This window comes from Festucalex cinctus, chromosome 9 (assembly GCF_051991245.1).
Source record: "Festucalex cinctus isolate MCC-2025b chromosome 9, RoL_Fcin_1.0, whole genome shotgun sequence".
In the NCBI taxonomy this organism is placed as follows: Eukaryota; Metazoa; Chordata; class Actinopteri; order Syngnathiformes; family Syngnathidae; genus Festucalex; species Festucalex cinctus.
In genome coordinates this window covers 16,141,317-16,167,505 of record NC_135419.1, presented here as the reverse complement: position 1 = coordinate 16,167,505, position 26,189 = coordinate 16,141,317, and the positions used below count along the sequence as shown (strand labels likewise).

The following is a 26,189-nucleotide window of genomic DNA, read 5'->3' as shown; positions in this document are numbered from 1 at the left end:
CTATCACGAGGAGACCCACAAAAAAGACTCAAGAACCCATTCCTGAAAAGAGACAGGAAGTGTACCATTTTGGTTTGAAGCGAATATTTTAGGTTATTTCCAGAGCTCCTTCAAAGACAAACTTTCCATGTAGATTTTGTCCAACTGATAAAAATCATTTTCACCTAGCAACATGAAATATGGTAAACATGTCTATCACGAGGAGACCCACAAAAAAGACTCAAGAACCCATTCCTGAAAAGAGACAGGAAGTGTCCCATTTTGGTTTGAAGCGAACATTTTTGGTTATTTCCAGGGCTCATTCAAAGACAAACGTGTAATTCTTATGGGGGGGACAGCCCCTAAAATTGGTTTCACTTAGAAACATGAAATTTGGTAAACACGTATAACATGAGTAGACCCACAAAAAAGTCTCAAGAACCCATTCTTAAAAAGACACAGAAAGTCTACCATTCTGGTTTGAAGCGGACATTTTATGTCACTTCCGGAGCTCCTTCAAAGACAAACGTTTTGAAAAATCCTGAAATTTCATAAACATGTCTATCTTGAATAGACCCACAAAAAACATCTCAGAAAGCCTTGGCTGAAAAAACCCCGTAAGTTGACCATTTTAGTTTAAAACTTTTAGGGTCATTTTGCCTCTTTGCATCGCTCCTTTAAACAATAACGTGTCCTATCGATATTGCCCAATTACTCCCAAATTTGAATCACATACACTTGACAGACGGCTGACCCTAAATTCCTAAATAATGAAAGGTTTATGTTTATTCCTCAAAAGCAGACATAATTGGACAAAAAGTGGTCTACCGGTTGTGTTGCAGATGCTTTTGTGCATTGCCAATCATTGTGACAGAAAAACAAAAACATGCAGCGGCGAATAACCACCTTCCACCCTCACCCCCCTCCCCAATTCCTCCATCCCCCAACCCCCTTTGTGTCTCCCTCAATTGGGTTATTATAAGCAGCCGAGGTGCCCTTACTGCACCCCCTCCCATCACGCCCCTTCACCAACTGCACCCCCTCCCCACCTCCACCCTTCCCTGAATCGCGTGCTGCCATTTCGCAATTACGCGTCTCAACAGGGAGCGTTCATTAATGTTATGCTAATTTTCTGTATCCAATTAATTCCTCCGCCTCGCGCTCGCTCGCCTTCTCGCCATTTGGAAAAATACGAGCTTGTCAGTCAACAGCCGAGTTAAAAAAACAAAAACAAAAAAAACCACACACACACACAACCTTCCTGTTTGTGGTTATCATATAGCTTAGACACACTACATAAACATGCATGAGTAAAGAAGAAAAGATTGGCTTGTTTTCTCAAGTGCCAGCAGAAAGTAGATCGAAAGAAGAGAGGAATTATATTCCTGGCACATCAGCGAGCAGACATTAATAGTTGGGCTAATAAGGATTATGAAATGCCAATAATTATCGCACACATATACAATATACACCAAATACAACGCTTACTTACCCTGAGGTAGTTGAGGGTGAAGTTGGTCAAACCCATGCGCGTGATGTTTTTGGACAGTTGCTCCAGCACCTGAGGGTCTTGTGCCTGCAGTGAAAAACAAAACAAAACATGCAGACAAACAACTTTAAAGGCCACAGACAACACAAAACAACACAATACTCACTACATTAATCCAAATACAACCAATTTTCCGCAACCAATTAGGCTGATTGACATTCATTCGCAAATGACGCACTCAAAGTCAGAAATGGGGGAGGGAAAAACAAACAAACACTTGTTGTCATTTTAAAAGTCAAGTAGACCTTTGTTATTGTCACAGTAATCAAGCCGTATAATTATTAACATTATTACTTCCACGTCCTTATCTTGATTTCAACTGATTGATTCTCAGCCTCTAGATGATCGTGAATTCACAAAATAACAACAAAGCAAACACGTGCAACGATGACAATGTGAACAATGCTAACCGCTAGGCTAAACACTAGCAGTACGGTTTTGATAATTGGTGGCAAAGGTGGGGAAGTGCCCGGCAACAGCCGTGAGAAATGTCGCTGTGGCTAGAAGAAGTATTGACACCATCTCACGCAGAAATGAGGGCAGAGGGCTTCACTGCCCCACACGCAGCCAAGAAAGGTTAGGGAGATGCGCGACGAGCCAAGGATGACTCACAAACACACACAAAAAAAGATATGGAATTTTTTTTTATGTATTTACATTAACTCATTCACCATTTTCACTGAAGCAACCGCTCCCAGCTCCCGGCTGTTTTACTGGATTTTGGCTGATTATGCAAGGCCCACAGAATATTGTGTTTTATTACTTGTTATAAAAACATGGAACCTAACAAATTAAAGATTACGGATTTAGGGAAAAAATATATATATTTGCATCTGTTTCCATTTTGCAGCACTTAACATTAGAATACAGTTAAGTTTTGTCAATATTCATTCACATTCACAAAAAGAACTTATTGCAATAGAGCCCTGGCTGATCTCTTATACTCTGCTGCTACCTGCTGTCCGTTTTTTTGTAATAACTACCATTGCTTTAAGCCACCTCTTCATGTCAGAACCTGTATCAACGCCTTCTGTATACTCTTGAATAAAAAAATAAATGAAAAATACAAAAACATACAAAAAAAAACGTATTTACACGTTTTTGGGTTTGAATGAGTTCATTATAATTTACAAACTACTCTATATTGTATATAAAATACAAACCACAGCACCAAAACAAATGTCTACTTGTTTTTTCCAAGTACATCAGCTCTTTGCGATATTTTCATTTGATTAATTAAGTTAAGGTTTTACCTTATAAAAGCTTGTGCATTACAGCTTTTACCATCCATTTCTGTCTATCAACAAGTGACAAACATAATGAGAGCATTCATTTGTCATATCGTGGCAAATATGAAGGTGCCGGTGAAACAAAGCAAGCTTGAGCGGCAATAATTCACCATATGCTAATCACTATGGTAACACTGGGGGTTCAACATATTGGGGGCCACTGGGGCAGTGCCCCAAAAGGTCCCCTGAGGGTCCAGTGATGAGAAAAGCGCTTTCTTTAATTCAAAGTTGTTCAAATAAATATGTTATGTATCATACAGAGTAATTTCTGTAGTAATTACCACCTCTCCCTGTCCTTTTTTGATTGTGTGGGGCAGGTGCACTCTTGGCCACAAAGTATCTAAAATACAGACTAATGTGTGTGACTTAGAAATATAAACATAAAAGAAAAACACTTTTTAAATCAGTCTTGGAGGCACAACTAGGCCGTTGGAAAAGTTCTACCTAGCAACAAGTGAAAATTGTGAAACAAACCTGTACAGTCTGCTTGAATTTGGGGCAAGCGGAGCAGTGACCCACCAATAGGGATCGGGAAGATTATGTCATACTGATTAGTGTTTAATTACAAAATTAATGGGAAAACATAGATTCATTTTGGGGGGGATAGAAAAGGCAACATGCAACAACTCTCCAAATGGCGCCGTAATGTAAAATTAACTAACTTTTATGCTACACCCACTTTTGTAATAGTTATGACTGCCACCTACAGGACTGGAGTGGAACCACACATCTCATGTTCAACATTTTTTTTCTTGATGCCGCCACATTTAGCAAACATAAGTCTAGTTTTTGACCACGTTTTCGTCCACAAAAAGAAAAATTGCATTATGTCTTCACAGACTACATTATTTCTTTGTATTTGCATTTTTCACACTGCGCAAAGCTCGCTAACACTTACTTAGCTGATGATTTATTTGACTTTACGGCTACTGTGCATTCCCACGCCACTAAACAGTCAGCACTTAACAGCTTTAGATACTCTCACACAATATAATGTACATTGTAAAATGTGATTATAGCTATCATTTTCTTATTCAGAACCATAAGTGGATGCTGCAGTGGGCAACTTGGGGCGTGTAATCCACAGAATTTTAAAAAAAAAAGAAAAAAGAAAAAAAAAGAAAGCACTTTTCTGGCTCATTATTCATGATAACGTCATCTTGCACAATAGAAATAAACACAACTACGAGTATTGAGTAAAAAAAAAAAAAGTTGACAGCACGCTGGGTCATGTGTCACATGATTAATGTGATGGCTTCTCTCGCCAAATAAGCAGAATGACTTGAAAAAAATTCAGTCAAAAGAGGTCCGCGTCTCTTGAGTTTTGGACTCGTATTTCCCAGTGTGTGTGTGCGTGTGCACATGTGTTTGTGTGTGCCTTCATTAGGAGGCGCAGCCATCAAAAAGACTGAACACACGCACACACTCTGGCCCAAAATGCACCTCTTCAGGAATTAGCGCGACGGCACCCAGAGGGGCTAATTTATCGGCGAGGTAAAATTCATAGAAGATTTGGCCAAAACAAACACATGCACACACATTACATACACAATGACATCATATATGATGCAAAATATATGGGCAAATGTATTAGGATGGGTGTCAGGTGACTCTGCCTTGAAATGAATGCAAATGACATGTTTCCATCTCTCATCACTCATCACATGTCATCAGCTACCCGGGAACTTTGGATTCGTGAGTACCAATTTACCCATGCACGGCAAGTGGCAAGTTTGTTTTTCTTGTTTCGCCAGTTTTATGTTTGTAACGCACCCAAGCAACATCAGGCCTGCAACGATAACTGGACTGATTTTTTTTTTTTTTTTTTTTTTTGCTAGGAGAAATTTGAATTTTTTTCATTTAATTGTCTCTTTTATTATTTTTGCTTACTAAATGGTTCATACTGTTTGCAATTGAATTTACTGTGTTTGTGTGTTTCTTTTAAATACCGTAGTATATTGATCTAAGTAATATTCCCAAGTTACTTTAATTATTCTTAGTGGACAAAAGAGGTCAGATAATAATAATTTTCCTACTAAGTGGAGGCACCGCCAAATTTTAATATAGGACAAATTCTAATTTACGTCAATCCTAAGATCTTTCTATTACTGTATCTCATGTTTACTAAGGGAATTGAATTAGTTGTTAAAGTACTCAGGACCCCACTCATAGTACGACCAGGCTGAGTGTTAATCCCATAAATACATGAGACTGGCGTTACAATAAGTATTGGGACATACATCAGCGACAATATGCGGACATAAGTTTTGAGACAAATACCACGAACAGCAAAGGAACTATCACATACAAACAAAAGTATTGGGACAGATGTTCAATAATCAGGAAGTAATTAACACAACATATGGGAAGAACATTTTTGACTCATGCCACTTGCATATTGACAAAAACATTTGGGACATGTCACCTTCGTGCAGTGGAATGCAACTTGTGGATAAAAGTAATGGGATATACGTCACCTACAGGAGGTGAAATAAAACATGTGGACAAAAGTATTGGGACACAAAGAGCTCATCCCAAAAAGTGTTTTAAGGGGCCTGTTCTTCCATACCAAATTCATCCTCCTTGGACCATTTGCTTTTTGTGCACGGGAACAGAAAAAAAGGCCCTTCTACAATTAAGGTTCTCTAATCCAACTTTTGATGGAATGATTATTTGATTAACAAATTGTCTATATAGAGTTAAAACGGCTTTGGCGTGTTATAATTGTGCAGAATAATTAGATTTGTGTGTGTGTTTTTGCACAGCTTGCATGTCTAGACATAGTCAACAGATAAAGGGACTGAATGTCACTTACTGGCATTAAGCCGATTATTATTATCCAACCTCTCCATCAGACAATACCTCTGGCTTAAAAAAAAAAATATATATATTTCTGCTTCAATGTCCCTGAATTTCTGGGTGATGGTGTGTGCGTGTGTTGCAATCGTGTGTGGCGGCACAACTCACATGCATGGCCAGTATGCTGCGGGGGATGAGCTCTCGGTACTGCCGGATGGTAAAGTGCCACGTCTTGATCCTCATCAAGTCGTCGAAGACGAACTCCACGATCAGACGACCTTCCGTGCAAACCTGCCGCCACATTGACACTTGTTAAAGTCATTTGTGTGTGTGTGGGGGGCGGGGGGGGAGACACACCTCCGCCAAGGCTTAAACTTTTGCCAACAGCAAAATCAACAAGTAAATGTCCTCTCTCTAGAGTGGATATAAAAAAAATAAAAAATAAAAAAATAATAAAAATAAAAAAAAGTCTACACACCCCTGTTAAAAAAATAGCCGTTTGTAAGGGCACAATTCTCACGAGATTTCAAATAATACCCGACTGATACTGTCTCCAAATAGTTTTGGAGGAAGTTGATGATGGAGAGGGTCTTTTTAATTTTTTACATTTTTTAAATTTATTTATTTATAGTTAAAAATCACTGGGCTATCAAAACACGTCACGAAAAAAAATCTCAAGGACCCATGCCCAAAACTGAAAAGTCATCCATTTTGGGTAAGTTGCAGTTACTTTGTACAAAACAAATATATTTTTTTTGTTTAAAGAGACAGTGTTTAGAATTTAGTGCCATCTAGTGGGGAACTAATAGAATGCAACAACCTTAGTTTGGAGCGCGTGCATTTTGAACGGTGCCTAAAGAGAGACCACACTTGACAAGCCTACCACCAATTAGCAAAGTTCTTCTCCTCCAGGTATCTGTTGCAGTGAAACATGTCAGCCTCCTGTTTGGCGCGGTACGACCTATGTAACATGATTAGTGATCATTTTAGACCTACGATTATATATATATATATATATATATATATATATATATATATATATATATATATATATAAAATATGTTGATGTGATAGAACCTATTTTTTTTTGCATAATATTGAAATCAGTAGTAGATTTTTAAAATTAATAAACATGAAAAAAAAAGAAAAAATTATACACACTGTCCCTTTATGTATGTATTTATTTATTTATTTATTTATTTATTTATTTATTTATTCATTCATTCATTCATTCATTCACCAAGATTTCAGGATGTTTTGTTAACCCCCCCCCCCCAAAAAAAAAAAAAAAAAAAAAAAAAACGGGCACATAGACACATGTAAAAAGTGGTTGGTCCCTTTTTGACACGTAATTGGGTTATTCTTAACCCAACTTTGATGTAAAAGTTTGATAATCATTTTACAGATTCAGTCTCAAAAAGTCACTCGGTTTGTAATATTTCCCATCTTTGACTAATTATTTGTTTTGAGTACGTGACTGAGGCGTGGCGGCAGCAGCACGGGGTGGGGGTCCATGTGGGGCGCAATATGGCCGGCAGCATCCTTCTTGTTGATCCTCAAGAGAGCAACTGCACGGGGGGTGGGGTGGGGGGTGGGGGGCATTGATTAGAGCAAGTGTGTCTGCTGGGATTACATCTTGGCCGTTGCCATGCCGACTAATCAGCTGATTTTTTTTTTCTCTCTCCTCTCTCTCCGTTCCTCTCTGGACTGCCGGTTGTCACGGTAACGCGGAGCGGGGAGAAGCTGGAGCGAGCGAGTGAGCGAGCGCCCCGGCGAGCGCTGGCTTCAGCTAAAGGGGGCTAGAAAATGTTCTCTTCCTTCATCCTTTTTCTCTCTCTCTCTCTCTCTCTCTCTCTCTCTCTCTCGCTCTTTCGCTTTCTCTCTCGCTCGCTCTTTCGCTTTCTCTCTCGCTCTCTCTCGCCTAATTGGCAACTCTGGCTGACCTGAACTTCTTTTGTCTCGGGCTTCTCAAACAGCCTCGTTGGATGATACACTTTTACATTTTTTTTTTTTTTACAGGAAAGCAAGGCTGCTCCAGAGAAGGCCCGCATGCAGAAAGCAAAATAACTCATTTTATAGCTAGCAGTAAAAATAGCTTCGTTTTTTTTTTTTTGGTGCATGTTTTTAGTAATCCAAGTTAAGAATCATTTTCTCCAATATGGGAACAACTTTACAGATTGCAATAAACCTTTTTCCCATTTTGCTGTTGTGCATGAACAGCACTGGACATGGGATAGATCTTAAGAGATGTATGAAGAAAATTATTACATTAAATATTAAATTCACTTAATTCTATTCATATGAAACCGCATAGTTTTAAATGGATGAATATTTATTTTTTTTAAATTATGATATATTATTAAATAACTACATTTTGATGATCTAAAAGGTTTACGCTCCGCTGCTCAAATGACCAAGAGACCAAGATAAATAATTGCAAAAACTTTTTACACTATTAAATAAATGTAACTTACAATTACTATAACTCAATTAAAAAACAATAATAATAATAATAATAATAGTAATAATAATAATAATTATAATACAAAAAAACCGAATCAGAGGTACTTTGAATATGTTAGCTTCCTTTTAAAAACACTTTATTGTGGTTGTTTTTTGTTTTTTGTTTTTTATTTAGCCTTCCCAACATTTTTTTTTCAGTTGCGTTATACAGGTTAAAGGTCACATTTATGTTGGCTAAACTTTCAGAATTTATCTCGGTCTGCTTTTTTTTTTTTTTTTTTTTTTTTTTTTTTAAATATCAAAGATGTGGCATTTGAACAGGGGTGTGTAGACTTTTACATCCAATGTTTTCATAATTTATTCATGTAGACGATGATGTTTGCCAAAGGGCTTGCTTGTAGTTGGTCACGATCAGATTAAATGCAATAGTGACATTTGTAAAATAGTTCTTTTGTACAACCTTCCACATGGATTAATATAGTTTATTAATTCCAAAAGGTATAGTAAGAAAAAGATCAAGTCATATTGTGGAGGAGTGGTGGGTAATATTAAAGCACCAAAAGAAGTGGGACAAGACCTACAACCTCCTCCAAAAGTATTAGAACAGTGAGTGCCATTTTAAACATTTGTTTTTAATGTAATTACAATACGTAATTTTTTATCTTTTTTTTAAAAAGTCGACGATACTATCTGTCAACGGTCTAAGCAGCATTTGCCATAAAATCCTCCAGCGTGTAAAAGTAAACCATTGTAAGTAAGTAAGTAAGTAAGTAAGTAAGTAAATAAATAAATAAATAAATAAATAAATAAATAAATAAATAAATAAATAAAAGCCGCTCCAATCCCTCTGTCCGCCAGATGTTCCACCCATGCCCCTACATACACGCACATACGGGGTCAAAGTAGGGCCGCATGGTCACATGATTACGCAAAAGCTACATTTCCACTGAACTCCCTCGAGGCATGTCGTTTTTCATGAATGTTTCTGTCTGCTTGCATTGGGGCCATGAAGGGGCAGTGAGCAACCAGATCCAGCAGATGGCGCTGTAGCTGGGGGAAAAAAAAAACTACACTTTGCAATGCGGACTGTAAGGAAACTGAAACAATGGCAATAAATCATCTTTCATCATTAAAATGAATTGAAATGCTATTAATCCGTTCCAGCGAAACACCAATAAAAAATATTTGAGAGTTTTTAATAAGTAGAAGAAGACAATGTAAATAATGATTATGCATTTTTTTTAAAATCATGTTTTAAGTGAATGGGCCTTTTTCTGATGTGCGCACCTTGGCCTCCAGGGGGCAGTACAAGACATACATAATCATTCTTTGCAGAGGATTAAGAACAAATGCGTATCTCTCTACATACGTTGCTACTGTTTATACCCAAATATAAGTCGTTAAAAAGTTTCGAACTGCTACAAAATTGATTTTAATAATCTATTTTTTGCTCACAACTCCAGACCAAAAAAAAAAAAAAAAGTGACAGCACGTAGCTTGAAAAAGTTTGAGACACCACCTTACAAACATACACTTGTGGATTTAATTTCGATTTTACCACCTGTCTTGTTAGCTTAGCCTCCGCTAGCTATTGAAAGGAATAAACGTTCAAGGAGCTTAAATCAGAATAATTGCCCAGTATAATAAAGCTGCTCGAATTTGTCTTGGTGGCACCACTGGGCGATATATCACGCCGCCGAATGCAAAGCGTTTTTGTACAAAATCCAGCATGGATCCGATCACACGCTCATGTATTTTTGTCACGGGCTAAATGCACAATGCTTCCCAATCAATTTATCTCACCATAAATAGCCATTGAAAAGTTGAGGGAGATTCCCCCAAATTAAAAAGCGCTCCATTAAACAGTCGGAGCCCCCTCGCAGAACCGCCCCCACCCGCTATTGATTTAGGACCGAGGGGGTCATAAATCTTGCGCACGGCGGCGCTGAGACGAGGGCATCTCCGACGCCGCGGAGCGCCAAAGGACAACACAGCGACGCTCAATCAATTAGTGACACGCGAGCCAAGCGCGGCCCAAATCAATTTGTATGATGCCAGACATTGGCGGCGAATACAAAATGACAGGACAAAAGTTGATGGAAAGGCATAACAATGGGACTTACACTGTGTCATGTAAACTTCTGGTATGATGCTGATGATGATGATGATGATGATTTTATTTACTTTGTGCAAATTATCATAATTGATGAGTATGCATTAAAGTTTACTAAAAAAATGAAGTCAAAACAATGCATGTTTTAGTCTAATTCCAGTTTTTGCAAAATCCTGCATTTAAAAATATTTTTCTAATTTTTAAATGTAACATCAACTTTTTTTTTTTTTTTTTTTTACTAATTATTCTGCATAACATTCAACACTGTAAAAATGATTTATTTATTTTTTTCTCGGAAATGTAAATATTTTTGCCTCTGATTAGATAATACTTCTACGTGAATTAAATTAGAGCTGATGAGATTAGATCACAAAGAAACACAAAAAAAATCTACTAATTTAATTTTTGTAAAAAAAAAAAAAAATAAATAAAATCCTTTGTCAGAAAAAAATCAATTACACCCCCCCCACACACACACACATGAATGCAGTGTTTTGTACTACGTAATTAGACATTAATTTGATTCAAATTAGTGTACGTTTTATCAGCATGTATCACAAACATATTAAAAAATTAAAGTAATTTCAAAAATGTGTTTTCTATTAATTGAAATTTTGCACAAAATCCTACACTCAAATGTATTATTTTATATTTACAAATGTAATAACTGCATGTAATTAGACAAATAAATGTAGCATTAATGAGATTATATTTAAAAAAATAAAGAAATAAAATAAGATTACTGTATAAATACATAAGTTTTCTACATATTCAAATTTTGCATAAAAATCCCCACACTTGGATTTTTTTTCTTTTAACTTGACATGTTAAAATTTATATAAAAAAAGTTGATGAATATGTAATTTTTCTCCCAGTTAATTAAAGTCCGACTGCACTCAAATTTTTCTTTTTTTTATTTAATTTCTTTTATTTATTTATTTATTTTTTACTTTAACATGGATGTAATGTTATTTTGTGTGTAATAAAAGTTAGGTTTGTACAAATTAGCATTGGGTCATGAGAAAATGTATGACAAAATAGTTATTAAAAAAACATTCAAATATGTAGGTTTTGTATGCAAAAACTTGTGAGGTTTTCTTTGTAGTCATCTAAATTTATGTTTTCCACCAATTAAAGCTTTGCACAAAAGCCTAAATTTGGAAAATAAGTTTTTTTTGCACTTCACAATGAAAGATACAATTGTATTTTGTTTTATCCACGTTATACAGTTTAAAAAATATTTCAAGTTAACCTTAAAATGATGTTTAATTTAGCATGACGTTATTATTACAACATTATTACAATTTAATTTGTAACAAGTAGCATTATTATACTCTTAACACTTGTTATTACATTGTTGTTACACATTTATTACAAAAACAAGTTATACATTTAAAAAAATGTTTCAAGTTAACCTTGAAATGTTTAATTGAGCATTATGTTATTATAATGTTATTACTAATTTATTTTGTAACAAGTAGCATTATTACATGTTTAACATTTATTACATCGTTGTTACACATTTATTACAGAAAATAACAATGTATTATGACACTGTTATTAACATACCACCCAACCACCCCCCCAAAGGAAAAAAAAAAAATCAAGAAGAAAAGACTGGCGTGAATCGCAAATAAAACTCAAAATGTGCTCGCGCCATTAATGTGGAATTGTGGGCGAGAGACATTCAAAGAACGAGACAGACAGCGAGAACGAGCGAGAGAAAAGAGGGAGAGAGGGAGAGGGTGGAGGAGAGAGCGAGATGGGAGCTGGGGATGATTTCTCTAGGGATGAAGGATGCATGTGTGTGCGTCTGCGTGTGTGTGTGTCGAGGGTGCGCAGAGGAGGGGTGTAGGGGAGGGGGTGGGCTGAGAGGGAGAACGGTGGAGGAGAGAGGGAAGGGAGAATGAGCGAGCAAGGGGATGAGGGGGGGTGTTGAGGTGGGGTGGGGGGGGGGTGGGGGGGGGCGTTTGGTGGGGGGAGTGGGGGGGAGTGAGGGAAAAGCGAGGCGAAGCAGAGCTGATTGAGATTCGGGCCTCCGGAGCTGCGAGGCTCGGCGGCGCTGCTGGGAGCTGAGGGAGAACACGCTGGCTTATTGGAATTCTTCTTTTCTTTTTTTCTTTTTCCTAATAAATTAATTATTCTCATCCAATTTAGAGCCAGATGAAAAGAGCGAGAGAATCACGGCGGGCAGAAAAAAAATGTAGCTTTGTGTTGACCGGGCCAGCGGCGCCGGGCTCCTATCTGAATGGTAATGTTTTGTATTGTGTTGTTTATCATTTCAAATTGCTGCGTCGCTAATATTCGCAGGCCAAATGAAAAAGATTTTTGAGGGCTACTCCAAAACGTGGATGGTTCATCCGTGCAAGAAAGCCCAGATAGCAACGTGAAAATCGGCATGTCGATCATGGATAGACCCACAAAAAAATGTTTCAAGAACCCACGTCTGAAAACTACAGGAAGTGTGGAGTTTTGAGTTGAAGCCGACATTTTAGGCTCATTTAGCCCATCTTTCATATACTTTTTTTTTTTTTTTTGTAATTGCTACTAACTAAATTAATTCACGCGTGACCCAATGTGAAACTGGGTAGTCTTGTCTCTAGACCCACCAGAAAAAGTCTAAAGAAGTAGACACAGAAAGTCTGATGCGTTACTCCCCATTTTTGAAAAGTCAGGCCCCAAAGACAGTTTCACTGAGCAACATGGAGTTTGGCTGACATCTCTATCACGACTAGACCCACAAAAAATGTCTCAAAATCCACACGCCAAAGGAAGTCAGCCATTTTTGGTCAAAGCAGCCTTTTTAGGGTCATTCTGAAACTCGAAAATATATATAATTTTGAAAATTCAGCCCCCGAAGCCAATTTCCCCTAGCAATGTGAAATTTAGTAGCAATATTTATTATGAGTAGATCCACAAAAAAGTCTCAAGAACCTATGTCTGAAAAGATACGGGACGCGTGCCACTTTAGTTTAAAGCCGATATTTTAGGATCATTTTAAAATTCTAAAACAGCACAATAATGAAAATTCAGCCCCCTCAAAAAACAATTTCACTTAGCAATATGAAACTTAATATGCATCTCAATCAAGAATAGAGCCACAAAAAAAAAAGTCTAAAAATCCATACCCCATAAGAGAGAAAGACTTTTTAGGATCATTCTGAAACTTTAAAATATATATAATTTTGAAAATTCAGCCCCCAAAGCCAATTTGACCTAGCAGTGTGAAACTTAGTAGCAATATTTATCATGAGTAGATCCATAAAAAAAGTCTCAAGAACCCATGTCTGAAAACATACGGGAAGTGTGCCATTTTGGTTCAAAGCTGACATTTTAGGATCGTTTGAGAGTTTTAAAACGAAAGACAGAGAAAGACAGCCATTTTGTTTCGAAACAGCCTTTTTAGGGTCACTCTGAATGACTGATATGTAACACTGAGATTTTGAAAATTTGGCCCCAGCAACAGGTTTCACTTAGCAACATGGAATTTGGTAGAAATCTTCATCATGGCTAGACCCACAAAAAAGTCTCAAGAACCCATGTCTGAAAAGACAGGAAGTCACCCATTTTGGTTCAAAGCGGGCTTTTTAGGGCCATTTTGAAACCTTGATATGTAATTCTAGAAATTCAGTTCCACTCAGCAACATGGAATTTGGTAGGAATGTATGTCAGGAGGAGACCCACAAAAAAAGTCTCAACAACTCGTGCCTGGAAAATCACAGGAAGTCTACCACTGTGGGTTGAAGTGGCGATTTTAACATCAATTTGGACCATATTCAGGGTTCTTTCAAAACTAAACTACAGATTGTCCCAATAGCTATCAAATCTGAAGCATGTACTGTATACTAAGACACCCTGACCGCACATGAATATGAAACATTTTAGTTTTCATCACTGAGTGTGGGCAGACTAATTCATAACTCGCAATAAATCAAGAATCTAATACAAATGTCAAAATTCAGCTCTTGAAATCACATTCATTTTAGCAACATGAAATTTGGTATGCATGTTTATCACACCAAATGTTCCATTTTGCTTGAAAGCAACCATTTCCAGGGGTCCACCAAAGCAAATTGTAATTATTGTGTAATACTGAATGGAACAGGAAAAAAATCTTAATAATTGAAGTGCAATGCAATTTTGCCGCTGGGAAAGTATTATTTCCATCATGAATCAAAATTGAATGGCTGAATAATAGGTATGACTTGTAAATGGCAGAAAAGTGAAACACAGAAGAACAAAAAAACACAGCATTGATGTTTCAACTTAAAGATGCAACCTGTTGTATGATTCCAAGTTGATCTTTCATACCCATCAACTTCGAAATGGTCTCATAGTGCATATTTTCAGCTTTCACATTTGGCGTGACGAACAGGTGTCGACTGTACCTTGGTGAACATGGGCTTGCCGTGTTGGGTGACCATGGTGCACTGGTCGCAGTCCAACGTGATGCAGGAGTTGTGGAAGGACTCCTTGGAGTGCTTGAGGATGTAGTGCAGCTCGCTGACGCCGCCCTCGAACACCGTGCTGAAATAGCGGGGGATCAGCGTCCGGCCAATCGCTGCAGCACAGGAGGGCACAGAGGACGAGGAAAGAGCTGGTCAGCCAGATACCGAACGCTCACATGATAACAGTTACCCGGAATACAAAAATGAAAGGGATTTTACACCATGTCCTGTAATTAGATATACCCTTTCAAATGGGAACGTATAAAAGGTTTGTATGCTAACATACTGCAAGGCTAAAAGTATAGGCAGATGAATAGAAAACTTAAATCGTACTAAAACCTTTCAAATGAGAATGGATAAAATGGTAAGAAGTTGGTATGATAAACTGCATAGATATACACATTGCAGTAACAGCTATCATTCTAATCGTATCGCTAATGTGGACCCATTGTGTTAATTCAATAAAATGCTAGGACATGCTGAGAGTAACAAGCAAATAGGATGCTAATTTATAGCAAGGTAGCTACATAAATACAAAAACGTGTGTAAGCAGAAGCACAGGAATTGAGAAAATTAAAAAAAAAAAAAAAAAAAAAAGCTAACACTTGGTATGCTAATGTTAAGCGTAACAGCAACACGGATAGCACATATTAGTGGTTCAGTATTGGCAAGTTTGCATATCTGCCGATTTTTTGGGAGCATCTTGGAGCCAGAGAAACTAAGTTGAAGTGAGTTGAGGAGCTTTAGATAGACAAAAGTAGTACTTGGCTGCCATCTTGTGGCAACTTGGTGAAAAGAACTATGTTCAAATGAGTTGAGGCGCTTCCTTTAGAAAAAAGAAAAAAAAAACTCATTTGACGCCATCTTGTGGCGTCCTGGTGCCAAGCGACTCTGTTGGAATAAGTTGAGGAGTTTTTATTTGGACATAAGAAGTGCTTTGAGACCATTTTGTGTCATCTTGTTGCCATGGAATTGGATTGAAGTGAGTTCAAGAGCTTCGTTTTGACAAAAGTAGTGCTTTTCTGCTATCTTGTGACATAGGCTTTTTGGAATAAAACTCTGCAGTCAGGTCTCCTTTTCACAATGGATACAATGCTAACATTTGCTATGCTAAAGTGACATCACATTCAAATCAGTAAGATTCCTGCGTCACATTTAGACAGTTAAAACGTCACTTAAAAGTTTTTACTGGAGCTGCTACAGTTACTTGAGAAAAGATTATTTCCATTTCCATTGTTACTTATGGGAAATATTGTGTGTGTATGTGTTTGTGCATAGCCATGACTGGCATGTTTTTCCAACTCAATACAGTCAGGCATGGCTAAATAACACATACAGTGTTTGGCTTCGTGAGCAGCAATTGGACCCCTCACTCGTTTTGTCTCTCTCTCTTTTTCTGCCTCCCTCGCTCGGCCCGCACTGCAAAACAAAGTACGTCTCGCAATGGAGCTGACTGCTAATGAGCAAGAGCTCCAAGGGGGGGTGGGATGAGGAGGGTGAAGGGGGGGGATGAAAGATGGAGAGAGGGAGCGGTAGAAGGAGGGAAGATGAAAAAAAAAATAAGGGTTGTCAGCGAGCGAGGGAAGGGTGGAGGGGGCGAGGGAGGGAGAGAGCGAGAGCGGCGGCGAGGTGGAGCGAGGCCCAGAGTTTGTCTTGCCGGAAAAAAAAAAAAGGCGTCCCAATCAAAGGCAACGTGCGTCGCCGGGGGTGACAGAGTGATAGATGGCGAGTAATGGCGGCCACGCTGGGATCGTTTCAAGCGTCGCCGTTGTAGCTCGGCTCCGCTCGGCGGTTTTTTATTTACACTCGAACCGGCTCGACTGAAGAACGAGCAGCTTGGGGTCCCTTGTAAAAAGCATCAAGTCAGCTGACGTCCGTTCACCGACGCTTTTACACCTCAACCAACCACAACATGTAGTACGTTATTTAACTTCAAGCTTTGATGCCATACTTGGCCAACTTCAATCCTTCAAAATTTAGCATCACCGGGACTCGTCTCGGACTGTGGTTCTCCAACTTTTGAGACCAAATAGCACCCCAAAAAGAAAAGTAGCGATATAACAGGAGCCAGTAGTCCTAAAATTAAAAATGAGACAGAGATTGCGTTCCTAAAGTTGTAATATTAGAAGAAAAAAAAAGTTGTATCTTTCCAAGAATAAAGGCAAAATTTTACACAAAAAACTTCAAAAGTCACAAAAATGCCATGACAAAAGTTGCAAAATGATGGGAATAAAGGAATAAAGTCAAAATATTCCAAGAAAAAAAAATCAGACTAAAGATGAAAACACTACAAAAATATAAGAAGGTAAACAAAAGGAAAATAAAAAATAAATAAGTCATTTAATTACATGAAAATATTTGTAATCCGTGACTAAGTAAAAATTTGAGATTTAATTAAAAAAAATATATATATATATATATATATATATATATATTGGTCAAAATGCAAAAACTTCCTCCATAATGATTACAGTTTTGCACATAAAACGTCGAAAAACAATGTAGCAAAAGTTTAAATACAGTTTTTTTAAGAAATGTAGGAATATTTCTAAATATTTTTCACATATTTTATTTTTGCTTTTTTTAAGTTAAAATGTATACATTTATAATAATGAATATATATTTTTGATAATTGTGTTTTCCTGTAATCTCAACAGATACATCAATTTACTTAAATTAGGTTAGCTATAACTGTCATATTTTTTTTTAAGATGACTTTAAAATACGAGTAGTTTTTCAAGATACGAGCTGTTTCCTGGACGATTTTTAGACAGCAGGGATGAAGAAAAACAAACAAGGACAATATATTAGGCACAGCCATGTTTCGTGCCGTTTTCTGTTTTTGCAGGTCATGTGGAGAGCAAATGTTATTGCTGTGTAATTTTATACAGCTCAAAAGTTTTGAGTGCAGCTTTTCTTTGTTGGAACAAATTATTTGCATTTCCATTCATTTCAATAGGGAGGGATGATTTGGGATACAAGTGTGACAAAGAGAACCAATTAAACTTGTATCTCAAGGCACCACTGTTTATGATATTAATTAGAGTGGTAGAGTACATCTCACTTTCTGTGTAGTCTTTCCCCTGGCTGGCTGGCTGGCTGGCGCGCCTTCAGAGATGCGCGATAGCTGGCACGAGCTCAGGAGGGAAGACAACGAGCGGCATATGCCTCTCAAGTAATGTGTATCCAAACATGCAATTTACAAATAATTAACGCCGTGTTAATTAGTCACATTAATTCACGCCACTTTGTCGAGATTGTTCCCCCCCCACCAAATCCTCCGCCCTACCCCACCACCGGCGGTGCCCAGGACTCCTGCCAGCAACGCCAGCCAGCCAGAAAAGACGTCAGGAGCCCTTTTTTGTTTGTGCGCCGAATAGAGGGGCCGCTGGCGCACACAATTATAGACCCACACACACATGAACACGCAGTACACAAAAGCTTGTTCATTCAGTGTGCATTTAAAAATGTTCGGAGGTAGCAAACACAAAATTATCTGAACCAAGTACACAGAGCCCCCCTGCCAGCAAATACATATCATTTACAGAGAACTCTACACACCTGAAAATGATTACACGATTAACTAATTTACTGCCTTTGACATGCCTAAGCCCATCTGAAGTTAAGTAAAAGAATACAATATATGGAAACACGGTATGCACGTGAGACAAATTTGAACTCTTCAGGACAAGTTTGTCATTGCAGGATGAGCAGAAATGGCCAAAAATGTCAGTTTCAAATCAAAATGGCAGACAGGAAGTACTGCCTGTGTATTTTTTGGCTCAAAACTTTTGTGACTCTACTCATGATAGACGTTCCTGCCAAATGTTATACTTCTAACAATTTTTGTAGTTGAGCAATCGGACAAAATCTCGACAACAAGATTGTCATCAAAGAACCTCTGGAATTGGGCTAAAATATCTTCTTAAGATCAAAACGGCGGACTTGATGTGTATTTTCGGGCATGGCTTCTTGAGACTTTTTTTTGTGGCTCTACTCATGATTGACATGCCCGCCAAATTCCAAGTTGTTCAGTGGAACTGGCTTTTGGGGCTGATTTTATTTTATTTATTTATTTTTTGTAGCAATCTGACAAGTTTGTTATTGAACCTCAAGGAAAACGGTCTTAATAAATGTCCGCTTCAAAACACAATGGCGGACTTCCTGTGTATTTTTTGGCTCAGCTTTTCAAAACTTTTGTGACTCTACTCGTGATAGACGTACCTGCCAAATTTTATGCTTCTAACCATTTTTGTAGTTGATTAATCTGACAAAATCTCGACAACAAGGTTGTCATCGAAGAACCCCTTGAATTGGGCTAAAATATCTTCTTAAAATCAAAACGATGGAATTCATGTGTATTTTCGGGCATGGCTTCTTGAGACTTTTTTGTGGCACTCCTCATGATACACAGGCTCACCAAATTTCAAGTTGTTCAGTGAAACTGGCTTGTGGGGCTGATTTTTTTTGTGTGTGTGTTTTGTTGGCAGCAATCTGACAAGTTTGTCATTGAACCTCAAGGAAAACGGTTTTAATTTAAGAAATGTCTGTTTCAAACCACAATGACAGTATTCATGTGTATTTTCGGGCATGCCTTCCTGAGACTTTTTTGTGGCACTTCTCATGATACACATGCTCACCAAATTTCAAGTTGTTCAGTGAAACTGGCTTCTGGGGCTGATTCTTTATTTATTTATTTTTTTGGTAGCAATCTGACAAAATATCTAGGACAAGTTAGTCACTGAACCTCAATCGGCTTCAAACAAAAATGGCAAACTTCCTGTGTAGTTTCGGTCATGCTTTCTTGAGACTTTTTTGTGGCACTTCTTATAAACAGGCCCACCAAATTTCATGTTGATCAGTGAAAATATCTCTAGAGCCAGGACAAAAAAAAAAATCACCAGGATGAAATGAACCCCTCCTTTGCTATTTACATAAAAACTGAACAAAAACATTTGACCATTAATAACTCATATCGTGAGTGTTGCGGTGTTATTTCTTGTGCTACTGTGTAGGTGTCTTTGTAATTCTTCCATTGTTTTGTTTTTAACCATATACAAGCCAGCATGCGCAGTGCAAAGGCCATGGTTAACACTACACTATAATGCTTTGAGCTTCCCACACAAATGCACACGCATACAGGTAGAGACACACATATCTATAGGATATATACATTTAGAGTCGTAATGATGCACAGAGGGAGTGGAAAGGCTGCTGGGCAAACAACAAGCATACCTTCATGCATGAACAACATCAAACACCACACTGTAAATCCCATAATACACCAAATATAGTTTGCAGTTTATCCAATATGATTGATTTTCCACCAACACCTTATTGGTTGTTTTCACTATTCAGGACATATTTAAGTCGTAACTGTGCCATCTCATATCAGTTGCCTAAATATTGCTCTTTTTTTTTTAAAATACAGTGTAATGTTATGATAATTGAGTATGAAATTGCAGAAATATGCTGGTTAAAAATGACAAATCTTGCAAGACGCTAAAGGCTGGCTTTTATTTATTTTTTAATATAAATACCATAGAATTTCAGCAACATAAATACTTTAATATAAAAAAAATACATTCATTTTGCTAAGTAGACACTAACCTAAACAACATGTAGCAGACAGCATAATGGCTAATGACTAGCATCGACTTGTATGAGCAAACGCATTATAGGAGCAGCAACAGCAGAGTGGATCAAGCATCTTGCTGAGGTCTATTGATTCCATTACAGTGCGCCGCGTTGTGTACAAACCCGCGCTCTGTCCGACCTACAGCGCGGCCCCTAATCAATATGCTAAGCTAAAAATACTATCGCAATCGATGATTAGCCTTCGGCGTTCGCCACTGTTGATGATCGGCGAGACGAGAGAGGCACGGATGAAAACCGAACCGACGTATCGATCAGCCCCTGGCTCAATCGATGATCGAGCCGGTTCCGTTGTCACGGCTGGAATGGGAGGGAGGGTCCTAGCGTCGTTGGCAAAAATAATTAAGTCTGCTCAAGTTAAATGTTTGTCCTGCCGCTGTGCCCGCCGTTAAAATTGGACTCCCTGCTCTGGCCACATGCGATTAGGAAAATTAACGTCTTAGATTCTCAAGTTTCTTTTTTAAGGAGCCCCGGAAACAAACAGAAATGACTCTAATATGGCAGCTTCAAACCCAAAAATGTGTTATTTTGGTGACAATCGTACAAATTTTCCAGAAAAATTGTCTTCGAAGGACTCAAAGAAAAATAAGCCTAAAATGGCTGCTTCGAAGAAAAATTGAAGACATCCTGTGTTTTTTCAAGAATGAGTTTTTGACTTTTTTGGGGGGTGGGGGGGTCAACTAATAATAGACACGCCTACCAAATTTCATGTTTCTATGTGAAACTGGCATAGGGGGTGGGATTTTAAAATTGTATGATGCGAGGACTTTCAGAGTGACCGTAAAATGGTGGCTTCAAACCAAAATGGCAAACCTCCTGTGTCTTTTCAGACATGGACTCAAGAGACTTTTTTTTGTGGATCTACTGATGATCAACATGACTAACAAATTTCATGTGGCTAAGTTAAACTGGCTTTGGCGTCTGAATTTTCAAATTGCGGAGATACTAAGCGTTTCAGTTACCCTAAAATGGCAGCTTTAGGTCAAATTGGTAGACATTCTGTTTCTTTTCATACATAGCTTACAGAGAGTTTTTGTATGGGTCTAACTATGATGGGCATGCCAACCAAATTTCATGTTGATAAGCGAAACTGGCTTCCGGGGGCTGAATTGTCACATTTGTGGGGTTATATACGTATAACACTTTCAAAACAACCCTAAAATGGTAGCTTTAAAAATAAAAATGGCAGACTTCCTGTGCATTTTTGGATATGACTTCTTGAGACTTTTTGGTGGGTCTATCTATGATGGTCATGCCTACCCAATTTCAGGTTGCAATGTCAAACTTGCAATGTGGGCTGAGTTTTCACATTTTTGGAGTCTCAGAGTGATGCTTAACTGGAGACTTCAAACCAAAATGGCAGACTTTCTGTTTCTCTTCAAACATGGCTTCTAGAGACTTTTTTTTGTGGATCTTATCATGATAGACATGTCTACCAAATTTCATGTGGCTATTTAAAACTGTTTAATTTTTGAAAGTTTTGTTATGTGGATGAAAACTTCAAATCTAGAGGAATGCTCAAAACTAGTGGGGTCGTACTCCTACACACACACACACGCACACGCATGCTCGCGCAGTATATGCACCAGAATGTGGGAATCACTGCCCAGAACATGAAATATTCATGGCTTATAAAAGTTTAATTCCATCTCTAGTCGTCCTCTCTGCATACTTCCTGTCATCAAAGCTGGCGTCTTGTGTTTTTTGTCAGCTCGACAACTTTGCTGCTGCTGCTGCCTCCCGCCATGCAAAAACAACAACAGATTTAATTCAACCAATCAGAAGGTCTCCTCGTGTACACACATTGGATGGCGATTTCAGTACTATTTAGTCAATCACCACTAAATCGATCTAAAATTTGAACATAGTTTCCTTCTATCTCTTTGGTTTTTCCCTCTATCCATGACGTTTTCCATCCAACAATGTCTCCTTTAAAGCTCCAGAACGGCTAACAAAAAAAAAGTCAATTTAATCTTGGAGTGGCGAGGAATTACTGCGTCGATCCAGGAATTATTCTGCAAATCCTTTACATGAGGAGGCAGTTTAATTGTGTTGAGCGTTCGCAGGCTGAAGTGGGTCGTGCCAGATAAAAAGGTGCCAACGGCCCTTGTCAAAAAGTCGAGATGGGCTAACCTCTGACTGACAGACTGCTTAGCCAATCACAAGCAGCTGAACATCGTGAGAAATATGATAAGAAATAAAGCAGCTGTCTTCGGAAGATAGGAAACACAAAAGTAAAGGGTGACATTTTTGCTGCATGCTTTGAATAGTAAAATAAAAAAAAACAATTAAAACACTGACTCTGGACTAAAACCCTAATTTGAACATCCATTTTCTTAGCTGCTTTTCCTCACAAGGGTCGCGGGGGGTGCTGGAGCCTATCCCAGCTGGCTTCGGGCAGTAGGCGAGGTACACCCTGGACTGGTTGCCAGCCAACCACAGCTAATTGAAACATAAGCCTTAAAAATAAATGACTTACATTGATTTAGAAAAACAAATGCATCAAATGTACTCTCCATAACTTCCATGAACAACCTTGGCTAAATTTAGCGCCTCACTGACATACAAAAATGTTAAAACAATCAAAATGTATCATTTCAACAATATATTTCCATGAATGTACTACTTTCCTATTGAGACAAGTCATTGGCGCTTGTGGTATCAGATAGAATTTCGTGTTGTGTATTTACATAAAGGCTGCCAGCTTAATGTTAACACATCATGCGAACCGCCATAGACTGTAGGGATGTAACGATATCCAAACATCACGATACAATATTATCATGATATGAAGGTCGCGATACGATAATTATCACGATATTGTGGGGTGGTTGGCGATATTTAAATAATATCACAATATTGTAAAAAAAAAAAAAAAAAAAGAGCTTATACTAGAGAAAGCACAATATTGTGCTTTTGTACATAACATGCATATAAACCACCTACAATCTCTAATAACAATATTGAGGCACTTACTTGCTAATGCAAGCACACATTGATCACTTCACACGCAAATTCGGTTCCTCTTCATCTGACAATGAGCATAGATTTTAAACATAGAAGGCCAAAACATCCCTAATGAAAATTAAATTACACTAATAAACTAGCCATTAGAGGGTGCTAGAACTGTACAAATGGAAATCAACCTGACCTTTTTAACAGATGTGTTCCTTTTAAATATTGTGACCATGACGACAACGATATTGTGGAAGTTTTAATATCACGATATCACGATATTGCCCTTATTGTTACATCCCTAATAGATTGGCTACCAGATAGGATCGGTGGCATTATGTTATACCACATGTACACAAGTAGTATAACAATACTCACACTGAACCACCGCACTTTTTCACTGTATTCTTTATCCTATTCTATCCTACTATTAATGCAGCTTATTGAGGAGTTGTGACCGTCTCTTGTCTCCATGCATATTTGTGTTATACTGCACCCTGGTGGCCAAAGTGCACATACCAGAAGGTCACAACATCTATTGAATTGAAGGGAAAAAAAGAAGCAAAAAACGTTTATTACATTTTATTATGTTATTATTGTATGTTTCTATAAAGAGCACTGTTTTTTTCTTCTTTTTTTTTCATTTAAGCACTTTGAACTGCAGATTGAAAGGACGTCTGTCCTGGACCAACGTGGGAGGAAGAGAGGGATGAAGGTGGAGGTGCGATGAGAAGGGGAGAAAAAAAAACATGAGGAGAAATGAAGATTGGGGGTTTGGCTGGAGGATGGAGGTAAGGTAAAGTGAGGGGGGGGGGGGGTATGGGGGTTGTTTCCTCGAGGCCAGCCCTCATCCCCTCTTCACCCCCATCCATAATTCAACAGTGGGGGGGGGGGGGGGGGGGGGCTCCTGCACTAACCCCCAAGGATTCCGAAGACATAGACGCCCCCCCCTTCCCCGCCCTTCCCCTCACCACCTGATAAGCTAACAGCAGAGCACCACCCAAACACTGTAACAGCATGTATCACTTTCCCCATAAAACAGACATTGCGAAGGACCGCTGTGACCGGGCGTCCCCACGCTGCGTCGTTCGATACCGGCGACACACCAACACGCGCACACATGCACACATTTCAACGACGCGCACGCATTCCCGGGGAGTCGGAATCAATGGTAATGAGCGCTGCTCGTCTCTGTTTGGCCTCTGATAATCAAGCGCTAATCTGAAAGGGGCAATGATACCTGGGTAAAGACCCCGACACCTATTTTGGGAGGGGGTGTGAGTGGGGGGGCAGTTCATTTACTTGATGAACTGCCGCCGTCTTCCCATGGACGCTCAAGATAAATAAATAAATCAATAACCTCCAGTGTTTGCAGACAGGCCAGCTTGACATGGTCAACAGTGTGAGTCATCCCGGTAACCACGGCAACGGAAGTCAACATAACCTTCCAGGAAGTGACATTGGGAATACAAGACACACACATGCACACGCGTGTGCACATGTTTATCCCTCAAGAAATCCTAAGCTTGACAAAGCTATGATTAGGCCTCAAAAGCCTAACTTCCAATACTATCCCAGGTTTTAAATGCCTGATTTGAAACTGTAACCACTAGGGGTGTGAATTGCCTCGTACCTGACGATTCGATTCGTATCACGATTCACAGGTCACGATTCGATTCGATACCGATTAATCCCGATACGAATTTATAAGTCGATTGTTGCGATTTTTTTTCATTCAAATTTAGAAAATACTAATCAGTAAGCTTGTAGAGTGTAAGATTTATATGAAAATGTATTATTTATTTATCTGAAATTTCAGTCTTATAGAGGTTGTAATCTGCTTCATGTTTAAACAGCATTAAAATAAAATATTAAGGCTTAATGTTCCGTTCATATAACATTCTTCCATGCTTAAGGTGTGAATCCTAAAAAAATAAATAAATAAATAAAAATAAATAAATAAATAAAAAAAATCGATTTGGCCTATTATTGAATCGATTCGAGAATCGCGCGATGTAGTATCGCGATATATCGCCGAATCGATTTTTTTTTTAACACCCCTAGTAACCACCTTACCTAAAAACTCTAACCCACCCTTGAAAGCCTAATTTTCAAACCCTCCCCTTTGCTTGAAACCCTCACTAAAGTTTCAACCCCTAAAGTCAACAATCGTAACTCGAAATCCTAACCGGGCTTGAGACCCTAATTCATAAACCCAAAATTTAAGCCCTACTTTAAAATCCTACGTCTGCTTTAAAACTGTAACTTCACAATCTAACCCAGTTTTAAGACCCAAACCCTTGTTTGAAACCTTAACCCGATTGAAAAACAGTAGCCCGTGTTTGAAAGCCTAATCTGTAACAGTACCTTTAAAACCTTAATTTTGACCACTAACCCTTGTTTTAAACACCAACTCTGGTTTAAAATCCTAATTGAAAACCCTAACCTGCACTTAAAACCTGAATTAGAAACCCTAACCCGTGTTTTTAAAAAACATAACCCAAGATTGAAATCATAATTTGTAACCTTACTTTCAAACCTTGATTTGAAACCCAAACCCTTGTTTGAAAACTGCGAACCCAGGATGGAAACCTTGATTTTCAAACCTACCCCTTATTTTAATTATCTCACGTTTGAAAGCATTCAGAAGCAAACTTTGAAACCTTAATTATCAACCCGGACTCTGTCTTCAAAACCCCAATTTGAAACCTCAAAACGTTGAAACCTTAAAGGGATACTTGACTCATTGAACCATTTTCAGGAGTGAAAAGTTAATATTTTGATGAATGAATTAGATAACTTCATTATTTTTCATGTACAATTAGTACCTTTAAAAAGTATTTTTTCTACTTGCTGTCAACTTATGATGACATCACCTGTGCTGAGGAAGTAGGTAACGGCCAATCATGGCTCACCTGTTTTCTGGGCCATGACTGGTC

The 26,189-nt window shown here is 38.3% G+C and overlaps 1 protein-coding gene across 4 annotated transcripts in view; it reads right to left on the bottom strand.

Moving 5' to 3' along the window:
- ldb2a (LIM domain binding 2a) overlaps window positions 1–26,189 on the bottom strand; it is a 70,096-nt gene that overhangs the window by 16,954 nt on the left and 26,953 nt on the right. For all 4 annotated transcript variants that reach the window (XM_077532579.1, XM_077532580.1, XM_077532577.1 and 1 more), the window contains exons 3-5: window positions 14,581–14,753; window positions 5,785–5,907; window positions 1,472–1,555 (exon numbers count right to left, since the gene is read on the bottom strand). In XM_077532579.1, the coding sequence (XP_077388705.1) occupies window positions 1,472–1,555; window positions 5,785–5,907; window positions 14,581–14,753 (380 nt within the window). The remainder of the gene's footprint in view (window positions 1–1,471; window positions 1,556–5,784; window positions 5,908–14,580; window positions 14,754–26,189) is intronic.